General features: G+C 44.8%; 1 protein-coding gene across 1 annotated transcript in view; it reads right to left on the bottom strand.

The window, feature by feature from the left end:
- The window catches only part of CNTNAP5 (contactin associated protein family member 5), a 248,404-nt gene extending 243,966 nt beyond the window's left edge, over window positions 1-4,438 (bottom strand). The window contains exon 1 of the mRNA XM_088519572.1: window positions 4,334-4,438. Within this exon, the coding sequence (XP_088375698.1) occupies window positions 4,334-4,409 (76 nt within the window). The 5' untranslated portion in view covers window positions 4,410-4,438. The remainder of the gene's footprint in view (window positions 1-4,333) is intronic.
- Between the last annotated feature and the right edge of the window lie 12,688 nt (window positions 4,439-17,126).

Here is a 17,126-nt window from a genome sequence, read left to right on the forward strand (position 1 = left end):
TGGCATGGAGAGATTGGGTGAATGAGATTCTGTTTATTAAACAAGTTGAAATTTTTCATATGTACTAGAAAAATGCACTTGGGTGCTAAAAATAAACACCACTGCACACTTCCACTACCTTGGTATTCTCACTAATTTTCCCAGTCAGCTCTCTAGACTCCATTTGCCTCAAATACCATCAGAAAAGGTGGTGGGAGAGAAAGAAGGGCTGGGGTAATTCATGGATTTAGAAATGACTACCTATAGCAAAGCAAACATGAATCTGACCTACACGTTGAGCAGGGGACATGATCTCACCATATGCTATCAACTCAATTGACCCCAGAGGAGTTATTTGTAATACTTACATGCAAAAATCAATGTCAGAATCTACCTTCATGCTTGCATGTGAGAGTACCTCAGTTTCCCACTGGTAAAAGACTGATTCTGGTGATATTGAACACTCCAGTCCCACACAGGCAGGGAACTGGCAGGAGCTGTTACTTACTATGTGCTGGGAAGGCTTTGCAACTATGTTCTGCCCAGAAACCTTCCATTTGTAGCCTATGCTTTACAGAACTATGCACATTTGGAAACAATTTGTTCTTCCTGTTATTTTATATGAAAAAGCCTGCTGTATCTGCATATCATTAAGCAAAAAAAAAAATCTCCAAGTAGACAATGTGTTTGATACTGATCTAATAACCCTACACAGATTCCTGTGGGCTGGTAACACCATCTGCTTAGCGAATGCAAAAACCCAAGACACCTTTGCAGTCAGTCCATGGAAAGCCTGTCTTTAAGACCAACTCCAAGGCAAGGACTGCTGAGTCAAACTGCCTGAGCCATCAACAGTAAGATGTGCAAGAAGGCAGCCCTGATCAGTAACAGTTCCCTCGGACTTTGCCACGGCAGGAATTTCATTCACAGTCCCTCACAGGAAGTCACATTATTCCATATTACTTGTTCCCATTTTTACATTAAAAGACTTTTTGTCTTTTTTAGTTAATATTTGGGTATGGTTCCCCCATGGAGCCAAGAGGGAACTATACCTGAACACCATGCTTTCATGAAGAATATTTAAACATATTCTATATAACAAGCAGAACCACCACGGCATGAGCCCAAGACACTTTACTCAGTTTGCAAGCAAATGAACTGCAGCCTACGATCTGAAAATCAATATGCTACCCATTTCAACAGATACCTTCAAAACTTAGCATTTTCTGACCACATAGACAGAAAGGTCACTGTTTAACAGACCTCTTGCTTTTACCACTGCTGACCGAGGTCTCATTTGTGCTGTCACAAGTCCTGGGTAAACCTATTGATCTCGATAGCCTCAAGCTTTCAGAGTCAAGTTTTCTGCTGTACGTTTACACTTACGCTTGTCTGACTCTTGCACTGCTACTGCCAATGTAAATCGCTGCAAAGAAAGACTAAAATAATCCGTCAACATTTATTTTCTACAAAAGTTGTCTTCCCCAATAACGTGGATTTTTTTTTTTAAATCTATACTACAATTCTGAAATATAGATACAGACACAAACTACCTGCAGTACGAGCAGTTAAAGACCAAGAAACCTCCAGTAAGGCCAGATCTAAATCCACTGCAGAACAGCAACTCATATTACATAATTCAATAGAAGTTTAATAGAAGATCTATTTCAATGACATACTGAATTTTTGCAGGTTTGACTGACAGTTTAGACTAAGTGAAAGGTTTGAGTTTGTCAGGTAATAGATGGTAGTGAACTAGGTGCAACGATTCTGCATAGGAAGAAGGTCATACCCTGCAGCGGGAAACATGCCCCCATGTCCGAGAAAAGCTTTGGCAACGGGAGTTGGAAAGTGCAGCTTCTGCAAGAAGTGTTTTAATTTGCTACATCTCTCTGGACATATATAAAAAAATCAGACAAACAAGATAAATAAGAGTGAGAGCCGAATGCACAAAATAAAGAAAATTAAGATGCACAGCACCAAAGCAAGGACCAAGCAAAAACTTCTGCTTCATGAATACTTCCACAGATGCGGAGTAGCCCTGCACTGTATGTCAGCATGGGGGAGCAGCATAAGCTGGTTTCTTTCCACATTTCAACACAAAAAAGCAAAATAAAATGCATTCAACAACAGGGGATGTAGATTTACTGAAGCTGCAGATGTTTCCAGATCACAGAAAATGCTGCTAAAGGGCAACTAATTTGTTATACTGCAAGGCTTTGCATCTCCCTCTACCTAATGAGAGATCAGAATTTCTGTACAGATATTGTAGGCAACCCTTTTCCAATATTAGGTATGTGCCCATTTATTCTTTTTTCTAATAACTAATATGCTTGGGAGAAATCCTGTTGCCACTCTGGTTGCCTAATGTAATAAATCATGGAAAAATGCAAAGTGGGAAGAATTTCTTATGTTTTATTAGCATCTGGTAATTTTGATCTAATGTTACCTAATGACCCCTAGTCTATAGCTGCTTCAAAGGAGATTCTTTAGCAATTCTTTGTTTAATTAAAAACTATACCAAAGAGGAATCAAATATCTCAGGGAAGGTTTTTACTTGATTGGGATTTTCCCATTACAGAAATTAAATAAATGAGTCTTTTTAATTTTAAGATTTCCTAATTTAAGAGCAAGAAAAAGTTATCTGCATTAACTCCTTATTAGGTATTAGGAAGAAAAATGAAGGAGTTGAATTCCTCCTCCTAAACACTCACTGCTATTCCACCAGGAATACTGTCCCCAGTTCCTCTCCCATTTGCGGAGCGTGTGAGGAACAAGCCCTCTGATGCCACCGCACTTGCACCAGCATGAACACAGGAGTAGGATATTTGGTCAAACAATTTGCATTAAGGCATAAGAGTAACGCTTTTCCATTTGCACTTCAGTTTTTCAAATAAAAGCTGCTCAAATCCCAGCAGCACCACAGGCTGAGGGCTCCCATTTGGAAACACCTCCTTTGGGAAAATCCATTGGGGACCTTGGAAGCTCAGTAGTCCTAAAAGCAAGGGCACTTGTACATAGCAGGTTTAAGATGGACTTCAGGGTACTACTTCAGGCACATAACATTCAACATTTTAACCCATATATAAGATTTCCTTCTCACTCCAAGCCCAAGGAAGGGCACGTAGCTTCCCTGGGCTCCCACATACAGAGATGATTTATTTAAGCAAGCGATGAATTTTCATACTGGATGCAATTATCGAGATCCGCGTGCACACGCAGATACCCTCACATCCAAACCTAACGAGGTTTCTAGGGAACTTGTAGCTATTACACATGCACAGGGTCCTTCCGCTCAGCTCCTGGAAAAGCACAGGCAGCTGATTCCACACTAATTCATTGCCCAATGAATAAGTAAAATCTGCACAGTATAATAAAACCATTGATCATTACACTTTAAAAAAGATCCACTCCTAAATATTTAGGAAGCAACGCGTATTCAGTGGAAGTGTTTATTGGCATAGGGAAATTAAACTGTCACCCATGAAATACTAAAGCTCATTAATGCAGAGCTCCTTTTTAAGTGTTCGGAATTAAGTTTATTGCTGCATGCGTAACGGCAAGCCTCAGTCTTAAATCGCCTGCCGTTTAGTATGAGCGCGCGTTATTAAAACATATTAACCATCGTTTAATTGACGGAAATTTAAATTGGAAGGGGGGAGAGGAGGCAGCGGGTGCCCTCGAGCGCAGGAACCACGAGGGGCCGGGGGGAGCGGGACCCGCCGCCCGCCCCAGCCCCGCGCGGCGGCCGCACCGTCGGCGGGACAAGGGCGCCCCCTGGCGGCCGCGCCGCGCGCAGCCCCGCGGAGCGCCCCGCGCCCGCGCGAGGGCGGCCGCAGCCCGCGGTGCGACGGGGCCGCTGGGCGCCCCCCTCGCCCTCCGCCTCCTTCCCCAGCGCTGCAGGGTGCGCGCTGCGTCCCCGCGGAGCTGCTGCCGCGCGGCCCGGGACGTCTGCGGGGCCGGGGCTGGCAGCGACGCGCGCGGAACTCGGAGCGGAGAGCGCTGTGCGGGCGACAGCCCCTGGAGGGGCCCGACGGCAACCGGAGCCAGCGGTTCCGGGGCTGCCCCGCCGCATCCCGGCTCCAGCGGCAGCGCCCGCGAGCCGAGACCACCGGGAGCGCCGAGAGCCGCCGCGCGGCCGCTCCGCGCGGGCAGGACGGCGGCGGCAGCCCCTGCGGCCAGGGCAGCCCCGCATCTCCGAGCGCGATCAGCCGAAGCGGCGCCGGGCTAACTTTCCTAGAGGTCAGGGCGCAGCTACCCTCCTCCTTCAGGGGCTTTTCCCCCTTCCTTCCCTGTCTTCCCACGCGCACTCCGAGACCGCCCGCAGCCCCCTCCGCGCTTTCCCGCTACTCACAGCTCGACGCGGCTGATCCCAGGTGCCAAAAGCCGGCGAGCAGCAGCGTGAAGAGCCCGCGGGCTCGGACATCCATGTTCAGCGGCGGGCGGGCAGCGCGGCCGCCCGCCTGCGTGGCCCGGTGCTGCTCGCCCGGCAGCCGCCGTGCGCTCCGCCGCCTCCGCGCATCTACTCCCCGCGGCGCCCAGCGCGGCCGGGCACCTCCGCCCCGCGGGGCCGCTCCGCGCCCGCGCCGCTGCCCCGGCTCCCGCCGCCCCTCGCTGCTCGGCGGCTGCGGCGGGGAGCAGCAGCCGGCGCTGGACACCTCCTTATAGGCGAGCGCGCCGCTCTCCTCCTCCTCCTCCCCTCAAGTCACTCCTCCTCGCCTTCCAGGGAGGATCCTCGCTGCTGGCTGCACGCGCTGTTGAGAAGCACCGGAGTCACGGAGTAAGTCAGGTGCCTGGGGAAAGCGCCTTATTATTATTTTTTCTCTCCTCTCCCCTCCTCTTTTTCTCTCTTTCTCCTCCTCTTCTCTGGGTGCCTCCGGAACAGCTCGGGGCGCCCCAGCCCCGTTGCTCGCTGCTCACGCGCGGCCGCCCCCCGCGCTGGGGCGAGCACCGTGCGGCTCCGCGGGGCCCGGGCGGTCGGTACCGGGCGCTGCCGCAGGACCGGGGCGGCTCTGGTTCCACTCGCATCCCACTCTGCAGATAGGGTTCTCGTGCCCTAATACCTCCTCACTGATGGAACGGGGTTTGGTAAGCCCGTGGGCTTTAAATAAATGATTGATTGCCACACTGCTCAGCAGCTGAAAGGGCCGTGATCACCTTCTGCAGGTGGCCAGGAGGTTACGAGCGTTGTGTCCTGAAGAGGGGCAGCTGGAGCGTGTTTTGAAGTGGCATCAGGTGTGGTTTGCAGTGATCTTCCTCCCAGCTAACGGGGAGGCAGGTGCCTTTTCCAGAGCTTCAGTTTAAATCGCAGTCAAGCACTGCCTTTGCTGTGGCATCACCCTGCACCATCAGCCAAGCGCTGCATCAACATCGGGTTGCACAAGCAAATCCCCTTTATAATTGGCAAGAATTGTATTTAGGCCATTAACGTCTCCATCGGGAGAGTCCTTGGCCTGCAGCCATAGCCCCTCTCTATGGTGAGGAACCACGAGGGGTGCAGGCTGCTCCACGTAGCCCTCCTGCCTCACCGACATAGAGCAGAGCTTTAAATCGCTGCGACGCTGTGAGCCTGGGAGCAAAGTGAGGAGGTGGGGGAAGGACCTTGTGCTCGGCGATAGGGCACTGTATCAAAGTGAGAGGGTGTCGCAGGGACAGCATGAGCAAGGCTCCCAGCTTTAGAGGAGGAGTCAGCTTGCAAAGCAAAAGCCCGCATTTAAAAAAAATGAAAATTATTTCACCTTCTGTTAGGCAGGGTTAGATTGAGAGCGTAGCTGTCTCACACTCAGTTTGTGTGACTAAATTCTTTATTGACGCCGACTGTACAAAACCAAGACTCGGGAGGAATTTAGAAGCCTAGTGAGATCTCTTAAGTCTTTCCTTTTCGGTTTTAGTTTGAGTTTCTATCTTTGTGTGTTCAAAGGCCTGGTCCTGCTGCTCTAGGCCTCGCTTACATCTAAGCCCACGGTGATGTAGGAAACAAGGGGCGGGAGGCAGCCTGTGGATAACACATCCCCGCATCAGTGCCTGTTTTCCCGCTCGAGCCGTGCTCCGGTGGGGCCACAGGAGGATTCAGCCCGTCAGTCGATGCTCGTGTGGGGGCAGAGACACCCCCTCCTCTGCAAGGGCCCATTTTGGAAGGCCCCACACATGTGGTGGGAAACAACTTCATGTTTTCTCACCCTGCTTAGAAACCTCATCTTCTCCTTAAGTCTTACAGGTCGCACTAAGGCTCCAGCGCAGCAGCCGCTATTTTCCTTTACTGGATTAGGCCTTGAAGCCTGGGTGTTGCAAAAATTCAGTTATTAACTTGAATTTTTTCCACTCAGAAAACACACTTCAGAAGTATTAGCAGTAAAATTTATTGCACTACCACTTGAGTCAAGATAAGCAAAAAAATGTGTTGGAAAGCTTAAATCCTGAGTGGGTTTGCTCTGAAGACATACCTGACATACCTATGACATAGCCACAACTTTGCTATAGCTTTTTTTTTCTTTCTTTCTTTTTTTCCTGAAATTAGCAGAGGAATGCAGAGGAAGGAGATTAAGTACTTTTTTGTGCCTTTTTTTCACATTTTCCTTAAAAAAAGGAATTACAATGAAATGGAGTGCTTTTGAAATATTTTCAGTGTCTTTTTAAACTATTTGGCACAACGGTACACTTTTTAACTGACTCGCTGAACTAATTAGTGGTTTGTTTATAGGAAAGCAGATGTGGAAATGAGCTGTGCAGACTAATTAAAAGCTATCAGTAAATATAGGCCCATCCTGAAATGCATCCCAGTGGCCACTAATCTGGATCTGACTGCAAGAGCTGGACATCAGTTTACAAGTGCCACCTGCAACGGGCCAGTTCGTGGGAGACACCCCTATTCCATTAGCTCCTCAGCATCCTACAAACACCACAGCTGAGAAGTTATGGTTGGAGTGGAGGGCTACACAGCTGTTCTTCACAGGAAATTATGTAAATAATGCCACGTTTAAAGGGCTTTTGCCAAAAGATTTTTATAAGAGCCAATTTATTAATCCCCCTTAAAAGCTGTTCAGACAAAACGTGTCTTGTCCTCAGCCGCAGAGCCGGGTACCTGGATTCTGGGAGAGCTCCTTGATTTAGTTTTGGTGTTTTCTGGGATTTGCTCAAAGCGGCCGCGCTGGCTGGCACTGCGTGCGCTGCGGGGCTCCCCCGGCAGTGAGCGCTCCCTGGCTTTGCTCACCACGCAGCGCTGACTCCTTCCCGCCTCTGCCCTTCGCTGCCGCACGTTTCCTCCTTCTCGATGAGGGCAAAGCTGGCCTTAAAAGCTAAGACCCAAAACCCCATTTCAAATCCTCTTTGGCATCTCTCCCTTGCAGCCTCCTGCTGGTCGCTCTGTGCCCACTCTGCGTGTTGAGCACAGGGATCAGCGCTGCCTCCCCTCGCACAGAGGGACAGAGCAGAAGTGCTCCCATAGCTGGCAAGGTTCGGAGCTTCCAGCCATGGTAATCCCGTGAGCACCTTTGTAACTTCAGAGTTAATACAGATCATAATTGGGTCAGCTGGGACTGTACAGAAAGGAGTCCATTATTTCTGGGTGAGAAAAACTGACATGGGCACCAAATTATCCTCCTCACCAGTGGCAGCTGGGTGTCCCTATTAATGCAGCGCAGGACACAAGCAGCGTGTGACCTGCATGATGTGACTCTCATACAAGTAGCATTGGACCACTAGCTGTTCCAAGAACTATGTTATCAGTGCAAATAACAAATTGCTGAAGTTCAGCATCTAAGTTTTCAGCCTCAGTACCCTATCCAAGTTTGTTCTGCTAGTCTGGAGCCTTATTATTTGAGCAAAAGCAACCATTCATGAAAATAGATGAGATAATCTGAATAGAAGAGCAAAAGAAGGACATGAAGACACAAGGAAGAGCAGGAAAAATTAGCTACCACAAGGGAAATAGGGTTTGCATTTTTGAAGGAGAAAGCTCATTTATTTAAATGTTTATCTGAGGAGGTAAGTTTATCTGTGATCAGATAAACTTGTTTGCTTTCCTAGAATCAGTAAAGAGCATTAGCAGTGCTGTAACCCATGTTCGGTTTGCCACTAGAAGCAATAACAGTTTAGCCTATGAATTCAATCAATCCAGCTGTTGGGCAATTACAGCTGGAATTCAGATGTGCCTGAAACCAATCACGTGGCATGCAGGCTAGGAGAAGGGCATTATGCACAGGAATTTTGGAGGGTGCACACTCCCACAAATTTGAATGTATGTGGATTTTGGATCACATATTGCTTTTCTTTTTCTTTGGATAACTAACAAATATCATATATCTGGTCAAAAAACCCTAAAGCTCACTTTTTCTTTTTCACTTAGAATTCTTATAAAAAGAAAGAACTTGTTCATTAAAGAGAATATATATGTGGAGAGCATTCATAAAGTACAGTGACCTCAACCAGGTGAAAACAACAGCAGCTGCTCGTTATCCTTGGATCGCTCCACAGCATCCACAAGTCTGGAGGATAAGACAATTTAATGATCTGTTGAGATAATCTGATGGCCAGTAGCATTTTTGTTAGGCCTGCTGAGATTAGGGTAAAAGAAATCAGACATCAAACTGTGCAGTGATTATTGGAAGACAAAGAACTAAAATCACCCCTTCTCCCCTCCTTGCCCTTTCCCCACGTTATTTTACCATTGCCTTCTGGTATTGTGGCTTTCCATTGCATTGTCTGCTCTGCCTATTAAGACACATGCATCAGTCACAGTTAGATATGGCTGCTGGACTGAACAGGTCAATAACCTCCCCAAGTAGTAGTATGTGTGGCTACGGCTACAAATTACCTAAGGATTTCAATACCCCTTGCATGGGACACGTTCCTGCCTGCTGGTCTCCTGCTCTGACAGAGGTCACTGTCCATGTCCTGCTGTTCTGGCCGCCTCCCCACCAAACAGACCAGTTAACTCCAGCCGGCCATCCGCAGTTCTCCCTGAGCCACCCACACCGCTCATTTACCGGCCTGCAGTGTCATTTTGGCACATATATTGTCCCAGAACAGACTTTCCACCAGTCCAGCTCAGACCTGTGAATCCAAGGACCAGGAGCCCCACCGAAAGTGCAGATAGGTAGTTTGAAAGAAGGAAGCAGGAGGTTGGCATAAATACAAAACCCATTCCCAGGAACGAATCAACCACAATCATCCCTGAAGGGAGAACTCTCATGCAAACCAAATAATGCATTTTTCCCGCTGCTTTGGAGCCACAGAAGCGTTACAATGAAGAAACCTTTAAAAGATACCTGAACAGTTACCCATCAAGGGTTAGATTTAATCTTTGGAGATCAGCTGGCTAATGGGAACACACCACATTAAAAATTGAGTCCCAGCTGATGTCAGAGCTCAGAATGTGCTTTATGCTACTTAGAAACTTCAAGGTAAACTAGATTGAAAAGTGACAGGAGATGGGACAGCGTTTTAGGAAAAAATCACTATTACATAGACAGTTCAGTCCCCAATGTGGGAAGGAAGGCAATGCTATTTTTATGAATATCTCTTTCGATATATAAAGAGGGCAGCCTTATTTGTCATACATTAGTGAGTACCTGTTCCTCATTCTGCAGAACATCAGTCAGTCAGTCATGGAATAGTATCTACGATGTAATTGATGTGAGTAATGACATATAACGAATAGGCACAGGGTGAGATTTTCAGAAGCAATTAGTAATTTTGTGTGAACAACCAAGGTATCCCTTAAGGGGCAATTTTTCAGCAAGATTTTGAACTATACCTGCTGAATATCAGTGCCATGATCTGTCTGCCCAGAAGGGACAGTTAAAAAGAAGAGGCATCCAAAATCATTAGTCTCTACTGAATGCTTGCAGCTCAGTGCACTGCTAATCCCTAAACTCACACAGAAGGAGAGAAACCATCGCCCAGGCCAGCACATGTAACGGGCAACTGTGAAACGTCTCTGTCATTTCACACAAAAAGTTTGCAAGGGGTAAAAGAGAGAGCTAATTTTGTCAAATAAATCATTCGTGACAAATGGCTCATCCAGCGCCAGCACTCAGAAAATTATTATTAGCAACAGCTGGGCTGGGCATGACAACCTATATTCAGGCATTCTTTTTACTTTTCTGCTTGTCCTTCACCAATCTCTGTTATGGATAGAGGTCGGAGAGAAGTGAAAGGAGGGAAGTTGTGTGGAAACTAATGCAATCATTAGGCCATTTTTAACCTTGCTGCAATTATCATCGAGAAGGAGCCAATTGAGAATAATGGGAGGCTAGACAGTAATTTAGAGTCCCCTGAAAAAAAAAGGAAAAAATGAACATTCCTTCCATCCATATAAGCCTTTGGTATTTTTAGGTCTAATCCTGCAGGAGTGAGCAGATCCTGAGCACTCCTGTGTTGCCCATTTTCAGCAGAGGCAGAGAAGGTTCAGGGTCTGGGCTCAGTTTATTAAATCACACTCGCATGTGAAGGCTGACACTGGCATATTTTTGATAAGGATATTGAAAGAAAAGGGGTTTCATAGGGGTGCCTTCTTCTGGACAAATGTCTTGGTGAGGATAGAGCTGGAAATTAAATTTAGTCTGGATTAAGCTACAAATACATGTCTGTATGTATATGTGCAGATATATGTGGATATACAAACACTTATACACACACACATATATATACACACATGTGCATGCACAATGTATGCACCTGCAGATATACACACACACAGAGAAATATGTGTAAAACAGGACATAGACCAAGGTAAACCCACTCCTCACTAGGAGACCCATTTATTCCCTACTTACTGACTTGCAGTGTTTATTTCCTCTAGGAAGTAGATGCATTTGCATTAAAATGAAGCAATTCCAGGTAGACCTACCACAGCCTTTTCCAAGTGAAATGATTTGAACTCCACGAGGGACAGCTGATTATACCATAATGGATACGCCTGAGTCAGATACACTCGTCTGACTTTGACTTGAGCCAGCTTGAGGTATAGGAAGCCTCTAGTCTCTGCCGGAGTTTGGGATGCCAGTTACACTGAAGCTAATGAATCCCTCATATCTGCTAAAGATCTGCTGACAACGTGAGAATATTAACATAATGTAATGCAATGCAGAGAGGTGGATTTTTGGGGCTTCTTTTGCAATCAATATATTTTGCATCAATTAAACATTTTTTTTTTTTACTGTTAAGAGATTTTGAACAACCACTATCAAAACCAAATCCTTCTTGAAGTACTTATTTTTCTGACTCTCAGGGGCTGCTTTTTGCTTGTTCTAAGGATAATTATCTATACTTGGATGATGTTATGAATTTCAAGGTAAAGGGAAAAAAATAAAACTTGCTGTTGTGAGTTTTCATGCCTAGGATTTACAGTAAACAATCCCTCTAGATTCCCAGTAAGGCAGAAGAGGGAAAAAATCATTCACTTCTTTGATCACTGTCAAATCAGTTGAGGTTCAGGCAGAAAGTGTTAAACTGTCTCTGAGAGATTTCACTGCGCTCACATGAAGGGCAGGGGGTTCCTGGATGTTCACAGAGCTGCAGACCCAGGGAATGAAGGGCGAGCAGATCCTGTCCTGGAGCTCACTTAAACGCAGGTCTCTCCTCAAGCTGCCATCCATACATATTGGACATGGGGTGAGTGTGAGTTTCAGCTTGGATTCACACTCACTTTCAAAGGTAGCAGAGATGTGTCCAGGTTCTACAGACAGAATTATGCTGCAGAGAAAGAGTATGGCAGGGCCAGGTTAACCAAAGTCATCTTTGCTTTTGCAATTGTAATCTGTGTCCTCTATTATCTCTACTTCAGCTTGTGAATCTGTTTTATAGTTGTAGCAAACAGGGAGTGACCTAGGGCATAAGCCCATTCCTTTTGTTCGACTTTGCTTCTCCATCCTAAGTATTAAGATGTTCATTGCAGGCAGATCCAGGCAGCAGAGAACCTCAGCAGTGACAGCGAGGCAGAAGGCAGCAAAGGTCCATCAGAGAAACCAGGACCATTAACTTACATCAAGTTCTACTCCCGTTCTTCTTCAGGTACAAGCCATTTCATTCAAAGCTTCTTCTGCTATGTCTACCTAGATGTAGGAATTCTTAGCTTTGTCTAATGTGAAGATGCAAATGCAGAACGTAACAGTACCTATTGACCCATACCCTTTATATGTGTTAGCACCACTTATGTCAATGCTTTTAATATAGGCAGCTCAATTCCCGTAGTGCAATTATAGCAGATGGATAAACAAGTTGCAGTATATTGTTCACTTTATGACTATGATCGTATAATTCTAGTTTCACTGCTTTTAACTGTTTGCATGAAATAACAATTAATAATGCACTAAAAGTCTGTCTGACATGGATATATGAAAGTATAAGAGAAGCGTATAAGCAAAATTATTCCCCAGTGTAAACCTCCTCACCCTTGCAAAGCTAGTGGAGCTGTATCAGGGAGGAATAAAACCCCTCCATCAATGGCTGAGTGGTGACTATATCTCGATTTAATCATTATCCTCCTCTTTTGTCCTTTACCTATCTACTTTCCTTTTTTTAATTCCATTCAGACTTACATGTACATACTATAGTACTGATCCAATATGAAGGTTGTAGATACTTTCCAATATTGAGACCAGTCATTACAACAGCCTCTTAGCACATCAGCTGTGTGAAAAGTTGGTGGCTAAAAGAGGACCAAGAGTCACAAAGAGCTTAGATGGAGGGTTAATTATTCCCTTGTCACAGAAAGACAGAAAGCATGTTGGCAGGCTCTTTTTTTTTTTTTTTTTTGAATCAACATTACCGATACATTCATTTCATTAAGTGGATGCAGTCTTCTTTACTGACACATATTTGAGTAGATTGCTTCACTGAGACAGCTCACAAAAACATGACACCCCTTCATGCCACTGTTTTTAATAGAACTGAAGCCCACTGGGTTCAAGTTTGTAAATTTTAAATCCAGAATGAATGGACTATTTTATGATTATTTTGATCCCGAATTAGAGAACATGTTTAAGAAGGAAATTCCTGGCCAATGTCAGAAGACAAAAAGATGGTAAACAAAAGCTCAGACAGCTGGATATAGTTAGGGGAATCTCCTCTCTTTTCTACCTCCTCATCACTAACAGAAATGAAAGGTCATGATGAAATCTGTGGCAGAGTGTTTCTTAAACGACATGCCATGACTCTGGTTTAGGCTTAAGGCATCTACATTTTCCAGAGGAGCCCCCTTCTGAGATGTATTCAATTGCCCTACCTGAATATACACTCCTGCCCTTGGGAATTGCTATTTTCAATGCTGCTGCTTAAGCTTTCCAGGTTACAGCATCCCCCAGTGGAATGCTATGCTGCTCCAACCAGTTTTAATGCTGACTTTCTTCAGCTGAGCATCATAAGGTACTAAAGCAAAATAGGGAAGCCAGACTCCAAAACTTTTATATGGGTTTAAGCTACCTGGAGAAATCAGGAGTGCTTAGCTTCAGGGTTCTTATGCTAGCTTGTCTCACACTGATACAAGAGAAGATAATGTCAAATAAAGAGGACATGGAGTAAATGGATTTTTTTAATTCTTCTGTGCTAATCTTCACAGATATTTTTTCTTTCATAAGCTCTTCTTAAAATGAAGATGATAGGCTATTTACTTGAAGTAATCCTGTTAGGAGGCTAGTGTTGTGCACATGCATCTCTCACTATATCTCATTTTACAGGGATTCCAACATTCAAAATCTGAACGTGAGGCCAAACTGTATTTTTCTCATGGTTCTTACCTTTATGGCAGTCTATAATCAGTAGCTGTCATGTCAGTACATATTCACACTGGTGGTAGGGAAGCATATGGCAACATCTGCTTGCATTTCTTCAGGCATGTAATTTTAGCACATAGATGCATTATTTGCACAATATCAACACCACATAGATATACAGAGAGATTAACATGCGAGAGGAAACAACGTGCACCGGACACTTGCAGTTCCCCTTCAACCCTTCCAGCAGCTTTCTGCACACAGAATCCTGATCTCTTCCCCAAAAGGTGTCCGTTCCCCCCAGAAACGAGAACGGTGCAAAGCTGGGAGTGACCTTTACATTTCACAGCATCAAACATCCCTACCAGTTCTGCTGGAGCCGGCTCGAGCTGCCAGCAGTTTTCCCCTGCAACTGGTGATAGCCACAAGTGGCAATTACTGAGCATTTTTCATTTATCAGTGCCTGCCCTCGCACTTAGCTGGATGAGAAGGCAGCACAGGAGATCCTGCTTCCATCAGCGTTATTTGAGGATCTGTAGAAAATGGAGTGATCCTGCTTTGAATAGCAACCTTAATCTCAAACTGTGGTGTACCTGGTCTCTGGCTGGAGACAATATATTTACAAAAGGAGAGTAAATGCTGCCTTTTTTGTACCAAGGTATTTAGAATGAGATGAAGGGCATCATGCAACACAGTCATCAAACGCCAAGAGATGCATGTCAAAAAGGGTCTGAAAGACCCTGAAATAAACCTCACCAAAAACATTAGAATAATTGATTTCATTTTTAGAGATTTTTTTTTCACTGTTTCTTGAGTGAGTTATTTTCCCACCTATGCTTCGGGCCCAATCTTTTCCCATCAATACGATAGCCTGGAAACAGCCTCCAATTTCAGATTCCTTGAATGCGAAAGAGATCAACCTCTAGCATCCAGCTCTCTCCTGTTTGACTTTTTGTCTACTGAATTATTAAATTATATGCTTTCCTTCTCTAGTCTATACTTTTCTGAAGATAAATAGTTATTTTTATGGAACTGGAAATTACATAATCACTGCAGAGTCCTTGAGTTTTCTGCTGGCCGAGGTTTCTCTGTTCAAGTCCAGATGAGCTATACAATGTGAAAATACATCTGGCAAATTTTTCATTGACATTACTAGAAAGGTATAATGACTGTTGGTCTGATGTCAGCAGGAGGCACTGTCAAGAAGCGGAAGAAAAAAAAACCCTCTAAACCCCCCACAGACATTCAAGAGGAAATCATGTACTGTTGAGTAATTACAATTCTCAAAGAAAAAATAGACTTGGATAAACCTGGAGGCCCCTTTATGTTTTTCCTTTTCAAACCTTCCATCTCTCTGACATGCTACTCTGCTGTTCTGTCGTTCCTGCCACCATGCTATGCTGGGCTAGCTCTTTTTCCGAGGTGGAGGGGAGTATTTTTGGTCCTTAGGGGCTACACTGTACAAATATTTAAAACAAACCTGCCTTTGTTGATTTTTTTTAAAAGTCCTTTAATCAGCAAACAGATATATTCTTTGTCTGTTTGGAAAGAAGATGCAATTATCAGGGGGTATTTCACTTGGCCGTGCACATATGCTCTTTGTGTAGGTGGTGAGGTAGGCAGGCGTCTCCGTGGTAGGTTATAATTGTGTTTATTATATACTTTGAATGTTACTTTGCTGATGTCAGTATGGTGCTTTATTTCTAAGGTGCATGGGAAGCCTGGAGCAGTCTAGATTCTCACTTCCATGCTGTTTTGCCACTTCTAAAGAAATCACATTTGTGATTGTAATTGTGAAGATATTCAGTCCCAGAAATGCTGGGGACATCGGGGAGGTCTTGTGTCTTGCTGCACATTGCCTCGCTCCCCGTGTCAAGACAGAAAATGGCTGAGCTTGTTTGCGCGTTGCGCTCTCCCACTTCTGTCCTGGGTGGATCCTCCTCACCTCTTTGGCTGTCACTCACTTGCTTTTCACCACTTTGCCAACATCATTTTTCTTCTTAAGCAGTCCAAGGGCCTGGCAGTCCACATGCCCTCAAACTGCACCCTTGTTCCATCTCGCTTTGTCTCTCTTACTGATCCTGAACTCACCAGTGCGGTTTTTCTCGTGGAAACTGTTATTCCCCTTAACTTGTTCATTCTTCTCTGCAAGTCTGTGGCAGTGTCCCCACATTGTTACCATCTCTGTTTTCCAACTCTTATACTGTGCTCTTCTATGCCCAGGTTGCTCCAATGAGGACTTTGATATCTTCAGTTTTGCTTCCAGTTCTCTAGTTCGAGAACAAGGATCTTGAATTCATACTTCTATCCCACTAAGGGTAATTCACAATTCACTCTTTTTCATTGCTTTACATGTTGTTTTGTTAGCACTATCTATACAAACTTATCTTCACCTGTCACTGTCTGCCCTTGAATTAAAAAATGGAGGGCAGGCTGCGTATTTTGCTGCACAGAGGAATTATTGCTGATAGAAAAGCTGCAGGGCTAAAGCCAATGGCTAAAATGCTCAAACTTTTCTATGCAAGATTTCCCTACAACCTCGTCTTCTTGATCTATGGGTGTTTTATGACAGTGAAGCAACCACAGATCAGATTCATCTAGCCTAGGGCATTCATATTTCATCCTTGTGTATGTTGAAATGTATTTGCTATTTGCTATGTGTATTTGCTATCGCTATTTCGTATTTGATGAAGTGCATTTTTCCATTGTGAAAGGGCTCTTTGGATTGGATTCAGCAACCTAAACATGGGGACATAGTGCTATTTTAAACATTTTAGGGTTTCGTTTTTCACCAGTTACAGAGAGCTCTCCAGAAGGGGACGAGTCTCGCAAAGGTCATGAGCCTCATGCAGATGGCTCATACTCTAATGCAATATATATTACGCTGGTGGGTTGGTGCACATACCCTAGTTCATCTATGTATTAAATGACTGTGATTAAACAACGGTAGCTCTCTTCCTTTCCTGTCATCTTAAGCTTTCTCTGTCAGCCCTTCTGGAAGTCAGAGGAGTCACACTGGCTCAGAAACCAGAATTAAACTGTTCCCAAACTTTGAGATTTGGACTGAACACTGCTCAATGTATTTCAGGGTTTTATTTTATTCAGCTGTTTTTATTACCTGTAACTGGAATCCCTCCTTATCCTGGGATTGTATATAAAAAGATGGGCAGCGGATTCAGCACTAGTTTAACTGATTTATTTGTGGGTGTTGGATGAGAGGAGAATTTTAGGGAGTTATTTGGACAGGGAGAATGAGAAGTTTTTGGTTATTTATCGAGTTTTCAAGAGGTAGATGAGAGACAAGCTGAACAGGCTTACTTGAAAATGTAACCTGTGAGAGAAGGAGGCTGAAAAGGTGCACCTGACAGAGGTACAAATTATAGCAAATAAGAAACAAACCCATACTACAGAGCAACACATCCGTATCACAGATAT

The sequence above is a fragment of the Tinamus guttatus genome, unplaced genomic scaffold (assembly GCF_059628265.1).
Source record: "Tinamus guttatus ecotype Peru unplaced genomic scaffold, ASM5962826v1 Tinamus_guttatus_pri_ptg000060l, whole genome shotgun sequence".
Lineage (NCBI taxonomy): Eukaryota > Metazoa > Chordata > Aves > Tinamiformes > Tinamidae > Tinamus > Tinamus guttatus.